Source organism: Hemicordylus capensis, chromosome 6 (assembly GCF_027244095.1).
Source record: "Hemicordylus capensis ecotype Gifberg chromosome 6, rHemCap1.1.pri, whole genome shotgun sequence".
Lineage (NCBI taxonomy): Eukaryota > Metazoa > Chordata > Lepidosauria > Squamata > Cordylidae > Hemicordylus > Hemicordylus capensis.
This window is the reverse complement of record NC_069662.1, coordinates 60,027,699-60,044,889: the sequence shown is the minus strand read 5'-3', so window position 1 is coordinate 60,044,889 and position 17,191 is coordinate 60,027,699. Positions and strand designations below refer to the sequence as shown.

General features: G+C 40.4%; 2 protein-coding genes across 5 annotated transcripts in view; one reads left to right on the top strand and one right to left on the bottom strand.

The window, feature by feature from the left end:
- The first annotated feature begins 30 nt into the window (after positions 1–30).
- Positions 31–5,920, top strand: MRPL35 (mitochondrial ribosomal protein L35). Its single transcript, XM_053259428.1, has 4 exons — positions 31–179; positions 2,407–2,587; positions 4,965–5,109; positions 5,335–5,920. Exons 1-4 carry the CDS (start codon positions 146–148, stop codon positions 5,521–5,523), a joined length of 549 nt encoding a protein of 182 aa, XP_053115403.1. The 5' UTR covers positions 31–145; the 3' UTR covers positions 5,524–5,920.
- Positions 5,921–6,391: 471 nt separating this feature from the next.
- REEP1 (receptor accessory protein 1) overlaps positions 6,392–17,191 on the bottom strand; it is a 102,741-nt gene continuing 91,941 nt past the window's right edge. For 2 of the 4 annotated variants that reach the window (XM_053259413.1, XM_053259415.1), the window contains exons 8-9: positions 12,564–12,715; positions 6,392–10,099 (exon numbers count right to left, since the gene is read on the bottom strand). In XM_053259413.1, coding sequence (XP_053115388.1) covers positions 10,028–10,099; positions 12,564–12,715 — 224 coding nt within the window. In that variant the 3' untranslated portion in view covers positions 6,392–10,027. Of the gene's footprint in view, positions 10,100–10,141; positions 11,087–12,563; positions 12,716–13,614; positions 13,676–17,191 lie in introns of those variants that run through there. The other 2 variants (XM_053259414.1, XM_053259416.1) reach the window with 2 other exon arrangements.

The window sequence follows — 17,191 nt, the reverse complement described above, 5'->3', positions numbered from 1 at the left end:
GCATTTATTAGATGCAAGCAGCCATTTAACTACTGACTTGCAGCGAAGAGCAACATACACTTCGCTTTTTCTCTGTTTTGACCCTTGCTGGTGGTTGTAGTTAGGCATCGGGGCGGGGGAGAAACCGAAAGCAGGGAGGAGCAAGATGGCGGCGTTTGCTGTGACCAGGAGGCTCTCGGGTCAGTATGTCTGTTGGGTGGGGACTTGTGTCGCTGTTACTCTCTGATTTGGGTTCGGGCAAGGGTCTTGTTGGAGAGCAGTGCCTTTTCCCTGATGGTCGGATCGGCCCCGGGAGCGATGTGTTTTTCTGCAGCCAGTCTCGCCTGCCTGTCCTGCACCCTCTCCCCGACGCTTACCTGTGCTCGTGGTTGCCTGACCCGCAGTGAGAATGTCCCCAACTTGCCGCGCAGCTTTCGCTGTTCTTCCATCCCAAAGCAACGGAGGGTGGGTGCCCCTCGCTCACTTTCGGGAGGGGTTGGCCGCAGAAAAACACGTCCCTTCCCCATTTAGAGTGCCCTATTGCGTATGGAGAGTCCCTAGTAAGTCCCCGATCCCATTTTATCCTTTGGGAATGCCTATTCAAAAAATCTGTTGGTACACATTCCGAGGGTAGCAGTTCTCCAGGTTTCAGCCTCCGTTCCCACGTCTAGTTCGCGTACTTGTAAATTCACATGCATGGACACGAACGCGCAACGTTATGGTGTTTACTCAGAAGTTATTTCCACACTGTTCAATGGGATTTATTTCCTAAGTAGAACTGTAGCCTATGTTGCCATGTATTGCACAGCTTGCCATTTTGATACAGCTGATAAGATTAATTTTGAACGGTTGAAAACATGGTTTTTAATGTATACTAGTTGGGCATCTGTGCCTCTGGTGCTGCTTTTGGCCGGCAGGCGGGCCGCCGGGAAAGGAGGCTGCACCGGCTTAGAGAAATAAATATATAGAAGATAGATAGATCCTCAACTATAAGAAGGACCACTCTATACTGTTAGACTATTACAGAGCCCATGAATACAGAAGGCAAAGAAGTATATTTAGTAATGGGGGTAGGGATTATATGGATTGATATAGAATAAGTCATCAAGATTCAAGAATGACCCTATTTTCTTTGTTAAATGTTAGAGCACATGTGTGCTGCTTGCTAGAAGGTTACTGTGAGGGACCTAAGTAGTGAGGCATTGGCTTACAATATGGAACTACAAAAATCTAAACTAGTTTGATATGTTTACTTACTTGATGTTTTATTGTAATTTGAGTTGGATTTTAAGTGACTATGCAACTAAATGCTCCTCTAGGCTCTGGATTCTAGAGTAATTGCTAACTCGCATTCCATTTAAAACAGTTTACCTTTGCTGTTGCTGACTAAACAGTGTTTCCACTTTGCAGACATAAAGCCACAGCCTCATTACTGGCAATAATGAGGTTTCATCTTGGTACTTCAATAATCTTCACTATTTTTCAAGCAGGGGCCACTTTGGCAAAACATTTTAGGTGTGAGAGGCATTTGCCACTGTATTCAGCTTTGCAAATGCTGCACTTGCCCCAGTGCGTGGTGGTGGTGGAGAGGGCTTTCAGAGAAACAGAGCCCTGTCAGTTCCCCAGTGTCATCTTAGAAGGTGTGCACAGACAGCTGGAAGTATAGTCCTTCGCAGCATTTCCCCCCCTAGAACTGCACTTCCAGTGCTCCCTGTGCACCTTCCAAGATGGTGCTGGGGCTTGAGAAGGCTCCATTTTCCATAAAGAAGCCCCACCAGCACTGGGGAAAGAGCAGTACTGTCCTGTGAGTATAGCTGTCTTTGCATGATGCCGGGGAGGCATATTTGTGGGATATTTGTGCAGAATATTTGACTTTGGTTGAAGCTTTGCATATTTTTATGTGTTTGATGCTGCTACATTCCAGCTCCATCCATTTTCTGTGAGCCTGAGGTGCAGGTGCCACTTCAGGAGCATATCAACGGCAAGTCAGTCGGGAGCCAATCGGTGGCTAGCACTCTCGTTATCCAAAGTTCTATAAATAGTTAAAAATCACCTATCCGTGGTATCCGTGCTGAAGGGAGCCATTTTGTTGCTCTCTAAAAAAAATCTTTTCCCCATGTCTTTTCCCACGACGGGCGCACGCGCACTCACGACTTCCGGCCGATGGCAGGAACGGGGCGGCAGGGAGGAACACTGCCACCCCGAGGGGCTTAAAACCGACAGCGCGCCGGCGGGGGAAATGCGGCGGGAGGGGTGAGTACACCCTCCCCCGCCCTTAAAGCCCTACCCCCGCCAGCGCCGAAACGGCCCCAAATCCGAAACGTTTCGGAGGCCTTTGCAATGGCCTCCAAAACATTTCGGGCACATGCCTAGTTCTGTTACCTGTGTATGTTTTTTACTCCTCACATTTTCCTCTTATTTCCATAGGAGTGGTAAGATCATTCAGTTCTTTGGTTCCCTTGGCCAATAATGGCTGTTGCTCTGTTCGCCCTCTCTCTGGGCTGCATATGTGTCACATCAACGTTGGGCAATTATTGACTGTTTCCATTAGAAAACCTCTTCTGTCTGGTAATGTTTCTTCTGGACATTCAGTCTCCATTTTGAACTGGTAGGTATGATGTAATAAACAATTGAACAGTATTGTTTAATCTGTCATTAAGATTTTGGCTTACTTTCTCATTCCTCTTTTCCATCTAAAGTAAGTATGTGTAGCTGTATCTGCTCATCACCACACAGTGTTCTCTCTAATTTTTTAAATCTGTGAGTGGAATAGTTTTGTTCTGGGTGGCAGTATCAAGGGGGACCTTAGAGGGAACACTGACCACCACCACCACCACTGTCTTGCCCCACCATCAACATCTCTTAAGGTCATTGGAGCAAGACCAGTGCACTGTAAAGCACTGATGGCACTATATAGATAATAGATTACAGAAAACATGTGCAATGTTGGGGAAGGGCCCTGTTGCAATTAATACAAGAGTGCTCTGCTTTATACTTGCCAGCTGCTTCAACTTCTGTGGTAATGGTAGTAACGGAACTGCTAGTGTAGACCATTGCTGATCTTGAGCAAAAGTTTTTGAAGTAAAAAAGTAAACCTCCCCCAATTTGGACCGAGACTGGCAATTATGAGTGACATTATATAACACTCAGGAAAAGGTTCTCCCCTTCCCCAAGTGTTCTAGATATAATTGCCTGCCCCTAAGCCCCTGAGCCATTTTGGAAGGGCGGTATATAAATCAAATTAATAAATAATAAATTACCTGACTGCTGTGCAGTGGCTATGGAGACAGAAGCAGAAAGGAAGAGGCCTTCTTCCTCTCCTTCCTCTCTCTCTCTGGAAAGTGTGGCTTTTCAGGTGTCTGGGATAGGAGAAAGGCGGAGGAAGAGAAAGAGAGGTCCCATGGACAGATATCATTTTCCATGGTCCCTGGTGCTTGGAATAAAGCCTTAGTGGTGTTCAAAGCACCACAGGAGGAGGAGAAAGAGAGGCCTTCCTCTTTCCCTGTCATTGCTGCCACAGCCAGAGTGGGAGGGAGGAGTAACACCCTCCCCATACTTCTTGATTCTGGATTGTACTCCAAGCCAGACAACAACCAGAATTGAGGGATGAGCCCAGTCTGGAATACAGGTGCATGTTATGAATATCAAGTTTATATTCCAAAGCGGGTACTTGTTGATGTTGTGGAGCCTCATAATCAAAAGTTAGAGAAAATGTCAAAAAGGAATTGTATTAGTTATATCAATTCTACATTCAAATCCCACATCTTCACTGAGAGAAAGCAGCAGATTTCTCAGACAGAAGACTGCAAATTCAAAGGCTCTGATAAACAGTGCCTATGTTTTAAACCTCTATCCTAATCCTTGTGATGTTTATAAAGTTCCAATAGCCATCTGAACCTGTCCCTGTGGCAGGTGAGGTCGAATTTGTTCTTTGTGCTGTTGTAGTGTCGTTTTTATAATGACAGTTGATTCTGTTTTATTTATTTATAGCAAATTTATAGACCACCTGACTTCCATAGACTTGAGGCAGTTTACATAAATTAAAACAAAAACAAGAGAAAAAGGGAAAAACAGACACACACACACAGTTGATGTAGTTTTATTACTCCCTTGTTGTTACTTCCCCCCAGCTGAACTGATGAATTTTATACCAGACTCCTTTTATAAGATAGGAAATCTTCTATTACCCACAATATCACCAAATTATGTGCGGCAGCCATAAATATGCGCCAGTATTTAACATCTGGCTCTACTTAAATATTTATTAATCAGCTATTGAGCAGTTGTGCATTGGTTGTGGGATAAAACTCCTATGTGAGCGCAGTACTATTTTCGCTGTATATTTGTATTTTGCGTGTTTGTATTTGATCAAAGATAATAACAAATTCATTCATTTATTCAAACATGGGTTCTACCACTGAGTTGCAGCAGCCCCTTCCTCAAATTTCTGATTTAAAGTTCACATTGTTTACTTTGATTATGGTGTGTTTAAAAGAACAAAAGCATTCCCTTCTTGGACTGCACCAAGGGTGCAGTTCCGTCCACTACAGATGCAGCACCTGCACAAGGAGAAATCCTCCCTTTATAACAGAGCCCAGTTCTTTCCCTACTCCTTCCCTTAGCATATGTACATGGGCAATGAGCGTGCCAAATCATTATGGGAAATGGAAGGACACACACCTTCCTAATTCTGCTTAGTCAAGGAACAGGAGAAAAACAGGCTCTTTTATGCTCTATGGGCAATCGCTTTGCACAAGGCCCCTGAACCCTACACAGTGACTGAGCCTTGACATGACAGTTAATTTTATGATGCAAGTTGAAAATTTGTGACTCTTCATAAAAGATGGATGATTTTCCCCCTCAAGGGACTTGATGTAAAACTTGCTTGATGGTGGGATAGGAATTGGTCAAATGCTAATTTCAGTGTTTTACAGTTATTAAAGATTTGATTTTTCTTTTTTCTTTTTATTCAACAAATATTTCAGTGTCACACCCCTGCTGCCAAGTATCCTGCATCAGCAAAGGAGGACGCTCATCGAATACAGTTTGCGAAAAGGGAAAAGGAAAACTGTAAAACCTGTGGTGCATAGATTTCTCAGACTGCACTGTGGCCTTTGGCTAAGGAGAAGGGTAATTTTTTCTTTATTGAATGTGGGATTGGCCTAGCTGCATGTAATGGGTGTGAGAAAGAGAGCTGTTTCTTTTTGTAACAAAGAGGAAAATGTGCAAGATGCAGACATAGAGGACACACCTGGCTAAGTGAAAATCTGCTTGTTCAAGGTCTATTTGTTTGTTTTGTGGCTAACCATCCTTTTATTTCAGTATAACTTAGAACTCTTTGTTCTTTGCTGACAGGCTGGTTACAAGAAAAGACTGTGGAAAAAATCTGCTAGGCGTAAAAAGCGCTTGAGGGAACACGTGTTCTGCAATAAAACACAGAGTAGGATGCTTGATAAAATGACCACTTCCTTCTGGAAGAGAAGAAACTGGTACCTCAATGACCCCTACCAGAAATACCATGATCGTACAAACCTTAATTTGTAAACTGTCAAATGCACATAAGTTCATGTCATTTTTGTATGCTGAGTCGGTCACTTCCCCGTACATATATGGAACAAGCAGAACAATACAATTTCTGTTATATTACTGATTCAAAATAAACTGAAACTGATTATACTGAATATTGATTTGAAATTAATTAATGTATTCCAACAAAAGTTGATAGCTACTGGTGCATGAATAACATTTCTTTGTCTTAACCTTATGTCAGGGAATATGAATGGTATGTGTTTTAAATCCTGACTGTATAAAATAGGAATAGTAGCCTTATTCAGCAATGACTACATTACTCCTGCTGCTGAACAGACCTTCAAAATTTATGTTGAGAGTCCTATTGCAAACGAGATGAAGCCTTTAAAGAATAAACACTTGCTTAGAATAATTCCTAATCTTTTCTGTATTACTTTGAAATCGTGTTCTCATTTATTACACTTGGTCTACTTGTGACTTTGTTAAAGGGGGAGTAGAGCAATCCATGTACATATGATACCCATTTTAAGTGAAATACCAGAATTGATAATCATCATATCTAAAATGATTGCTCTTCAAGGTGGAAGATTTGCTAAGATAAATCTATTTCTCTAGTTTCAAATCTAGCAACTTGAACCTGTAAGCTTGAGCATTTTTATTTATGCAAGAAGATTCTTGCTTCTTTCCATTAAGAAGCATATTACTCCCAGTCAATTCCTCAAGTACCATCAGTCATCTATAAATGCATGATTGGTAGGTGTATTGTGTTTAGTGATAGCACACTATCTAGTATGGACATATACAGCTACAGGAATTAAGCACCATGGATATATTAAAAGTAATTATGATTAAATAGTCTACTTTGAACACAAATGAGGATTCCTTTAAAAAAAAAAGTAAGACTTTATTTTAAGATGTGTATATATCAAGCAATATATTGAAACATCAACCTTTGGAATACTGTTGTAATGTGTGATCTTACAATGCATTCTTAAGTGTTCTGTTCTAGCATTTATTTGCTACGGATCACAGGAAAGAAACTGCTAAATACACAGTTACCTGCCTCAAATATTGACTGTTTTGTGACTTTCCAAAATACACAGTGTTCTTTACTATTTCAAATAGTGTGCTAAGTGCAAAACAAGTACCCACAACAAAACAGCAAGAGAGACTAGTTAACAAGCATTTAGTCACAAGTACAGAGATCATATCAGCTACTTAAGAACACATTTAACTTGCAGAGCACAGTTTGAATGTAGCAGGTTGTTTACAACTGGCCAAGGAGCATCCTAACATTATATTCTGCATTTTTTCTAGTGTCTTAACTTAAAAAAAAAAAAATCACTGGAGATAAGATTTCTTCTTCCAACATTTGCTGGTCAATGACCGAATAAACTTATATCTATCTTCCAACATGCTTTTTAAGTTTCTTTCAACTATCCAAAGCATTTCTGTTTGATTTGCATTGAAATAACTTTGGGTTTTTTTTATTTCAATGGCGAGGAGTGAGAAACAATGGTAGCTACTTCAATATTGATATATAAGTATGGGCAACAAAGCCTCAATCAGCTGTTCCATTCTGAGGTAAAATTTGAATTAACTATTTCTGTGTTAAGGGTCAGAATAAGACCCTTACAAGCAATAGGAAGGTTGCATATAGTGGGGGCTTTCTGCCGACCCAGCTGAGTTTTTAGTGCCAGAAGTGCAGCAGCAGGGTCAATATGGTGCTGGAGAACTCTTAACTCTACATTGTTCCTTTATGTGTCCTACCGCTTTTACACTGCTGTCTCTTCACAACTACAGTACAAATGCATACAACCAACCCATGTTTGAGAGCACGTGCAGTATGGCAGTCAAGGTTGGGGTAGGGTACCATTGGATGCACGCTTGACCACCACCCCTCCCATGATTGGTCCAGAGAGATCAGAGAACTGAAGCAGATCTGCAGAGCACTGTTCCCTCTAAGGCGTGTGCACGTCCTTACAAGTTTTCTGATGTCTGCTCAGTTAATTTTAGATCCCGCTCAGGTTGAATTAGGAAGGTCCCACTCTGAATGCATGTGCGCACACAGTGCCTTGATACTGCTGCCCAGAACAAAACTCATTCCGCACAGAGATGAAAGAGATGAAAAAAATTAGAGGGAACACTGCTGCAGAGTATTATTAATCCCATATGATATTTATGGACATGCAAAATATTTGAAGGGCATTTGATTAAAATTGTCCATTGAAAATAAAACGGTAGCCCTAGTTATTTTCAGAAAATACATGCATACAATGTTCAAAAGGCTAGAAGCTGATCAGTTTTGCTGCATGTATCTGATTTGTAGCAGAACCCAATGCCAGTTTCTATTAAACAACCTGTTTCCATTATACTGCAGTTTAAAAAAAAATCCTATTGAATAACCTAAGTGTACACAGATATACAGTTCAGCTGATGATTTAACACATTTGCCAGATATGAAATGTTTTTTATACAATGAATTAATCTGAAATATAAGGCAATTCCCTAGTCAACAGTTCCACCTTAGCACTTGCTCAGAACAGTCATATTTTCAATAAAACAGCAGGTCAGAATAAACATTTGTTAATTTTAGATAGTGTTAATACAGCGTATGAGAAAAGATAAAGTTACAAACATTTGTCTTTTTGGCATACAAGTACAGATTAACTTTTTTCATTTTGTCACAATAGCATAGTGGCAAAGCTAATTTGCTTGCAAGAGACTATAATTTCTGCTAATTTAAATATGATGTTTTGAAATGATATGGACTAAAAATCTTCAAACTGAGCTCCCCAAATATTTTGAGGTATATGTATTATGACTGAATGTTTTTGAGCTGCCATCTACGTTTTTGATTTACTGACTGAAATGTCAACAAATCAGATATAGTGATTATGGGAGGCATCTGTTTCATCCTCTTACACTGTAGTAACCATGTTGATATTTGCTTGTGCAATGATAGTGGATCTTAAGGCTTTTCACAAACTTTAGGAAGTTCTAAAATAACATTTAAGAAGCAAAAAAAAAGGAGAGCTAAGATATGGATCCTTAATCTGACAAATATTAAAAAGTCACTGCATAACATTAATTTTGGAGCCTGAAACACAGTCACCGAAGACACTGTCGCACCTGACAGGTTATTGGTATCATTTGTAATATACTCATTTGTTCTCAATAGCAATGTTTTTTATGCCCTACAATATTAAATGGTTTCTAGTTAAGATAGATCCAAGAGCAAACACAAAGGTCTACAGAATAATTTTTGGAATTTCACATGCTTTACACTTACAGGAGACACCAATCTGAAGCACAAATACACAAGTCCTAGTACTTTCTTCTCATTTTGTACTTCTCTATGGCTACAAATGCACCATTCAGTCTACAGACTATTTATCTGATACCAGAAGCTATACAACAGTCAAAACTATCTCTGAATTACACTGAAGAATTCAGCTGTGGTCTTCTCTAGATGAAACTCCTACATACATGCTGGGAAGAATATTAGAATTAAAATCCTATGTGCAGGCAACATGGAGTTTGCACTCAATCAATATATTGCTAATGTGCCACTGGCTTACATCCTAGCATTTATTATTACAAACATGCCTTAGACATGTACAATTGTCCATAAAATGACCATCAAGATTCATAAGATACTTTTAGATTCTTTGACTTTATACATAACGCATTTCTTACAGTGCAATCTTAATCCTGTTTATTTAGAAGCAAAGTCCCACTGATTTAAGCATTACTTTCTTCCAGGATGACTTTCTGCTTAGGATGGCAGCCTTAATAATTCCCTGTCTGGTTTAAGCTCATCAAAACAAAGACTCCCCACTGTCACATCTTGTGACAGTTCTCCCTCGTATTTCATGTGTCTTTGCCTACAGTACTCTTGACCACTTTTTCAGCAACACAGTTTAACAGAAATACACACAAGAACGGGCATGTGTAAGTGAAACTGAGAGAAGTGGAGATGTAGCTCAGATTTGCTATTGTTCATACAGTCAAAAGCATTCACAATTTCTTAAATCATTCACAGTTTTGTTGTAAAGATAAGTTGGAGATAGCTTGGGTAGAAAAATCTATGGCCCCCGGCCACTATACATTATAAAGTCCCAAATAGGCTTTCCCCAAGTATTTAGGGCAGGTTAATCATTCTTTTTCTGGTTGCATTCACAGAGCTAAACTAAGCCAATAATTATAAATGTGCAGCCTCACTATTGTAACTGAAAGGACTGCTATTCTGCAAAGAAATCCAGGGGGTGATACTCAGGACAGCAAACACAATTGCTTTTGTCCACAAGATTGTTCTGACCATGTTATGTGGCATTCAAATGGCATATAACCGGAGCTAAAGGAAAGAGAAGCAATGTCTACAATGCTGCAACATCAAAAGCACATCCACCTTGCAACTGTTTTGTTTTGTTCTCCCCCCACCCCCCATTATTAATGAAGTAGATCTTTAAGGCAGAAGAGACATTCTGTGGATCTCGGTGCTATTGGCTCATCACACTCACATGGTTTCAGTGGTAGAGGATGAGGTACTTTTCTTCCTGAAGCGAGGTCTAAGGCTCCTAGGCGGTGCCTGTCAAAAATAAAAACACAATACTGACCTCAAGGTGATGTCTTGCAATGAATTCATTTAGTCACTTGAGCCAAATCAGTAAATAAAGTAATTTATGTATGAATTTAGCAAGGGAGAATCTCCAACTTTAAAATGGGCCCAAGGCAGCCTCTGACTCCAAAAGACTACACCAGGACGAAAGTGGTTCTTGATGTTTGGCACAAACACTGTCCTTTGTAATGTCATCATCCAAGGCATCCAACACCTGCACAGGTGCTGCAAAGACACTGGTGCAGATTGTTTCCATCCTAGTGCCAAAATAGACTGCAGTCGTGACAGTCCATTAAAATCATCCCGCATGCAATAGAGAACTGCTTCCTTCTAGAAGTGTTATAAAGCCTTTGAGGGCTGGATCTCATCCCTGTGTATTTCTGTTATTTTAATGTCTTGTTTACTGGCTTTCTCCACCACTGTATCCCAGTCCATGTATACATAATACCAACCTTCATGCATCTGATCAAGCAAGCAGTTGCCATTGAAAGCTGATGCTGTAATAAACTAGTTTGCATTTAAGGACTAATCAGATTTCCCCCATGGTTTCTCAGGGCAACGAAAGGGAGCTCTCTGCCATGGGATGCCTTCCCACTGCAGAGCTTGTATGTTTGCGGCACAATTTCTTCACAGGGTATGAGGGAAAGGAGTCTTGATCAGCTGGGCTGAGGCAGGTGAAAAACACACCATGCACATCCACACTAAAGAGCTCTTGACCTGCTTTAAAAACAAATGGCACATCTTTGCAAAGCTAGTTTCACAGCTTGCTTGCTTTTTTTCTTTTCCATTGTATCAGTGATTGCAGCTCCAAAGTAAGTACATTTAGGATTTCAGCCTTAATTTAGCATTTGCTTACTTCCCACTGTATTTATGTCAAGTGTTGAGCAACTAAGTGGTGTTTTCTATTTTGTTCTTCAGGCCTCAAAATTCTACCTTTCTGAAAGGTGTCTTTGGCTCCTAAATCAGAATTGATTGGATAAGTAGGAATTAGATGCGTTTTATCATCATATGCTTTTATTATCCGTTTTAATGGTCATTTCCCCATTACATTAATTCAGACATGTTCGTCAGTCTTACTGCAGTACCAAGAACCCACCATTGTTTTCTCAAGTTTTTAAGGGCCAATGACAATTTTTCTCTCATTCCCACGAGGCTACTGGCACCAGAGTTTCCTGCCTGCTATTAATACTACATTAGTTTTGATAAGTCATAATGTGTACAGCATTGTAATTACCTACCATTTGCTGCTTTCATTTCAAAGGTTTACGTGGTAAATGAAGTGCTTAGAAAAAGTGCACTGGCATCAGCAAGTATCTGATTCATACACACTCAAATACATTAGGTATGAGAAAGCACAAACTGGTTCTGGGGTGTAACAAAGTTGGCTTGTGCCCTGAGACAAAATGTGCAGATGGGCCCCCATCCACCATCCCCCTTCTTCAGAGAGGTGGAAGGGGGAGAGCAAAGAGTAAGCTTGGCCCAGCTGAAGGGCCTCCTCCCTCAAGGGCCCAGGCACCTTCCCCCCACCGCCCCCTTGTTCAATTATAGCTGCACCCCTGCAGTACTCATTTTGGCTCAGTACAGAGGACATCCAGGGCATTAAAGAACTGAGCTAGGGTGTGTGCCCAGGTAGCCCACTACTGTCAACACTCCTGTTGCTTTCTGTTGATCATGACTGGAAGGAAGATTAGTGATGAATAGCCTCTTATTTGCTCCAGGTCTGAAAGCCTGACACTCTGAATATGTTTTGATGGTTTTACTTTGGGCTAACATGACCAGATGAAACATGAACAGGAGTGGACCCTGCAGCTCAAAATAAGTTTACATGTTTTCCTTGAAAACTTTCAAGGGAAGCAGAAGTAGCTTAATATAAGTTTTCAGAGAGATTGGTTAGAATTCAAACTCTATAATGATCATGACTCCAGTGTCAATATTTCCCCCAACATATAAGGGAAGAGGACTGGGCTGAAAGACCAAGGCACAGTGTAGGCCAAGTTGCAAGGGTACACAATATTTAAGACGGTACAATATTTTTACTGCCTACATGGTGTGGAAATTAAGGAGTTTTAATGTACATTTTTCATGCTTTCAGGGGCAGAAATGCATTTGTAATAACCTTAACTCTTCTCTTTAACAGTGGTTCAGTGGTTCAGGTTTTTAAACTTATAAATTACACACACATATACATGTCCTTTAAAAATACTTCATCACTATTTAAATATGATACATTATACACCCATAATTCAAGGGTCACATCTCACTTCTCAGGATATGTATGTCCCCTGAATGACCTGCACCCAGTTCTACAGGATACAGAACATCTACTGAGTTTGAGGGCCAGCTTCAACAGCCTCTCTGTTGCAAACGGGAAATGGCATTTTAGAAAGTCAGGTGGCTTCTGTGTTTTTAAAGACCATTCCCAATGTGGAAGTACCTCAATAACTTGATCCTTCTTTTTAGGCCTGTTAGTCTTGGATGTGCAATCCAATGAGTCATTCTCTTCATCATCTGAGAACATGACTTTAGCTGGTTCACAGTTTGCCTCAGGTGGCCTTTCACTCTCTGACTCACCCTCAAGTTCAACCACTTAGAACAGCCATTTAAGATCTAAATGGTGAGGAGAAATAGGACATTGAATGGTCAGAGATGAGATAACTGCTATTAGTTAAAGGATTACTCTCTTACTGCCCAGTCCATGCATTTTCCGCAGGTTAATAATCTAAATGGTGTTAAAAGGCACACTCCAGTAAAAATCACTTTGGTATCAGTCCATTTTTAGTTGTCAGTTTGGGTTGTTTAAGGGAACATTTAGACTTCAACATTCCACTCATGATTATTATGGACCTAGATGCCTGCTGTTAAGTATCTGTAAATTAAAATGGGATTATATTAGGGCTGCATAACTTCAGCCCTCCTACAGATGTTGGACAACAACTCCCTGACTATTGGCCACTATGGTTCCATGGACTCATTGGAACATAGGAACATAGGAAGCTGCCATATACCAAGTCAGACCATTTGTCTATCTAGCTTAGTATTGTCTACACAGACTGGCAGTGGCTTCTCCAAGGTTGCAGGCAGGAATCTCTCTCAGCCCTATCTTGGAGAAGCCAGGGTGGGAACTTGAAACCTTCTGCTTTTCCCAGAGTGGCTCCATCCCCTGAGGGGAATATCTTACAGTGCTCACATGTGGTCTCCCATTCAAATGCAACCAGGGCAGACCCTGCTTAGCTAAGGGGACAAGTCATGCTTGCTACCACAAGACCAGCTCTCCTCTCCTGGCGATAATGGGAGTTGTAGTTCAACAACAGTTGAGGGGCCAGAGTTGTGCAGCCCTGGATTATATGAATAGCAACAATGACTATAGATTTGAATAATTTGGATTTGTGGATGAGACAACTACCACATTTTTCCAAATAGAAGACAATTCTGAATTTAAGACCCTTAAAAAAAACAGAGGTGAAATACAGGTTATACCTGAAAGGAAGAGGACTCTGAATTCAAGATGACCCGAGGATTGCTAACAGCAAAGAATGTGGGGGAAAACTAGTCTTGGATTAAGGTAAATACAGTACACTGTATTACTGAGCTGAGAAAATGAATCAAACATGGTTGTGGGGTGGTATAAAAATTAACTGACATTAAAGCAGAGGACAGGGAAAACAGCAAGTGATATTGGAGATATTCCTCTCCCCACTCACCATAAGGGAATATCAGTATTAAATTACATACAAACACTGTCAACTGATTGCTACAAAACTCATGAAATAACTGAGAAGTGATGTGGTATTGTAGACTGTGAAGATCAATTAATCTAAAGTAAAGATCAATTTCCCATAAGTCAATTTCTCTTAAGTAATGGCACAGCAGGAAAATGACCTGACTAGCAAGCCAGAGGTTGCTGGTTCAAATCCCCACTGGTATGTTTCCCAGACTATGGGAGACACCTATATCAGGCAGCAGCGATATAGGAAGATGCTGAAAGGCATCACTTCATACGATGGAGATGGCAATGGTAAACCCCTCCTGTATTCTACCAAAGACAACCACAGGGCTCTGGGGTCGTCAGGAGTTGACACCAACTTGACAACACATGTTACTTTATGGTGTGAACAAAGTGCTGAATATGGTTATGAATTTGGTTGTCTTGGTTACTGTGCATGAAACAATCACCAGGCAACTAATGGATGATCAGAGACTTCAACAGAAAGAATATTAATGTTCATCGATGGCTGGAAATATGTGAACCAGAGAGACCACAGAGAAGAAACCATTTTTGTTCTAATTTAAGTTTGGAGACAGGGATAGACTAAGAGGGCTAAGGGTTCTTATTTGGACTTCACTAAAACTGAGGCATACGTGGTGAAATTGGCTACTCTCTGATGCAAGATTAGTAGTCTCATCTGTTTTAGGAATTTGCTTGCTTCTAATAGGCTTTGCTTTTAATTTGTAAATAAACAGATTACAAATACAGTGGTCGCTCGACTTACGAAGTACTCGACATCCGAAGATTTCGACATACGGACGACAAAAAATACCGGAAGTCGTTGCTGGTTTAGATGCGGCTTCCTCGACCTATGAATTTTTAGATGCGGTTTCCTCGACTTACGAATGTTTCCGGACCTCCGTGAATGCGCTTTTCGACTTACGAAAATTCCAACCTACGAACGTGCATTCGGAACGGATTATCTTCGTAAGTCGAGGGACCACTGTACAACCCACTGCTCACTCTCATCCAAAGGAAAGTAAACTCTGTAGTGCTGCCTCTGAATTCATATCACTCAAGAATGTGGATAGTGTTTAACACTGTTGTTAGTGGGGGGGGGGATTATCCTCATTAACAAGCTGGCTCTAGGTTTCAGGGAGCCCTCAGCAAAAAATCTTCCATGGGCCCCCTCCTCAATGCACAGAGGCGATTTCAGGGATCAGCAATGAGCCTTCCAAGGCTGCTGAGCCCTTGGAAGCTGCCCACCAAGGCCAGCTCCTGATGACCTTGATAGAAGTTGTGTACATGAGATAGGAAAGCTGATATGCATCTCTCTGTGATAAAGTCTGAAAAACTACTGGCAATTTTTTCATTCCAGTAGTGGTTATTAGAGGTCATTGTCAAAAATACATAAAATTATATCAGATTAATACCATATCCATTACACTTATAAATTAAAATTGAAAGAGCTTAAACTAGATTAGCCTGATGAGAAATGGTCATATTTTGGTATAGGGGCTTCTATATATCTATTGGATGTCAAATCCAGAGGAAATTCGTATGTACTTCTGGTATTATATATCATTCAAAATAATAATATATAGATCTCTTAGTTTAGCACAGGGGCGTATCTAGGGTAGGGCAGGCAGGGCACGTGCCCCGGGCACCACTTGAAGGGGGGCGCCATTTTCTAAAATTAAAAAAAGAAATGGCTGCTGAAAACAAAATGGCCACCGCACATGCTCAAATGGCCTGCCCAGGCCATGCCAGGACACGCAGAGGCCATTTGAGCATGCACGGTGGCCATTTTGTTTTCAGTGGCCATTAAAAAATAAAAAAATAAAAATGGCCAGTGCACATGCTCAAATGGTCCCTGTGAGGCCCTAGAGGCCAGTGGGGGGGACCTTTGCAGACCCCCCCACAGCCTTTAGGAAGCTCCCCAAAGGGGCTACAGGTAAAAAAAAATAATTTAATATAAGTCACTGTACACATATTTAGTTTGGCACTATGTACAGAGAATCAGGGCTTGTGAATACTGAGCTGAAACATATGAGCTAGGATTGTATCTAGGAGCTAGGATTTGCTCTTACTTTGCTTCTTGTGATAAGTGAGTTACATGTGATGTCTTAATAATATGGCTATTAATGGTGAGTTTGTCTTTGAATCAGTGTGAAATCCTTAGTATTAAGGCCCACTGGGAGTTTCTTGCTCTCTTTCTCTCATTTTAACTGTCTTTCTGAAATACTAGAATATATTCCAAGCAGTGACACAGTTTACTCTGCATATCCTTTGATTATTTTCAGAGTATCTGGGAAAAGTCAAATTCTCCATTTATTTTTAAAACTTATGTAATAGTGATGCTACAACGCATAGTATAGAATTAGACAGACACTTCTGTTTAGTTTTCCAAGTATACCTCCTCATAGTTTTTGGGTATTTCATGAGCCCCAGCATAGTGAAATTTGTAGTCTTCCAGCATTTTTGGGTCTGGCTACGTCCACTGCTAAATAGTTTTTGAAATATTAAAAGATTAACGAGCTTGACTTGTATTTTTCAGCTGTTATTATGGTAAAGTTATCTGAAAGATGGGTGTCAGATGTTTGGACAGGGGGCGCAATTTCAGTGCTTGAGCTAGGCGCTAATTTCCCTAGATACGCCTCTGGTTTAGCATTATTATTACTACATTAAAATTCTTCACATTGTTGGCATTACTTTGGACAGATATGATGGTTTTGTAGATATATACATGTTTTTTAGCGAAAGATGATCAAAGATACAATTAGTTATGAAATGAATTGTGATCCTAGGACACTTTTGCTAGGATACATCAATCAGTCAATAGAAACCAAACATCAAAGCTTGGTTAATAATTCGTTAATCACTGCATACGTACTGACTGCACAGTACTGGGGAAAATAGTTATTATCTATGCAAGAAGAGTGGGGCAGAAGAGCATGACAAACTATCTTAATGGCCAGAATGTCCTAGACTTAAAATGCGTCAATGGGCCACTTTCACGATAAGAACAATGGAACCCGTTTATAGTTTATTAGAAAACCTTTGAAAAGTTCAGCAAAAAGTCTTGGCTATTGTATGATACTCTGTATGGAACTATATGTATGCCTCCTTTTCTTTTTCCTTATAGTGTCTCTGTTGGTTCTGTTTTGCTTTATCATTTTTCAATCAATTGTTAAAGTTAAATCCTTTTGGAAAACCATGTACATTTATCCCCACAAAAACAGAGGATGAGATCCAGACTAATGCAGCACTAGAACAAACATGTTGCAGAAGTGCAAGAATGTTTCAAAAGCTAGTTCCGCTAAGTCAGAAGCTTACATTCCAGACTATTGTGCAAT

Coding starts and splice junctions, on each gene's coding strand:
- MRPL35 (XM_053259428.1), top strand. CDS start 146: ATGGCGGCGTTTGCTGTGACCAGGAGGCTCTCGG. Junction 2,588..4,964: donor TCAGTCTCCATTTTGAACTG/GTAGGTATGATG, acceptor CAAATATTTCAG/TGTCACACCCCTGCTGCCAA. Junction 5,110..5,334: donor GCCTTTGGCTAAGGAGAAGG/GTAATTTTTTCT, acceptor CTTTGCTGACAG/GCTGGTTACAAGAAAAGACT.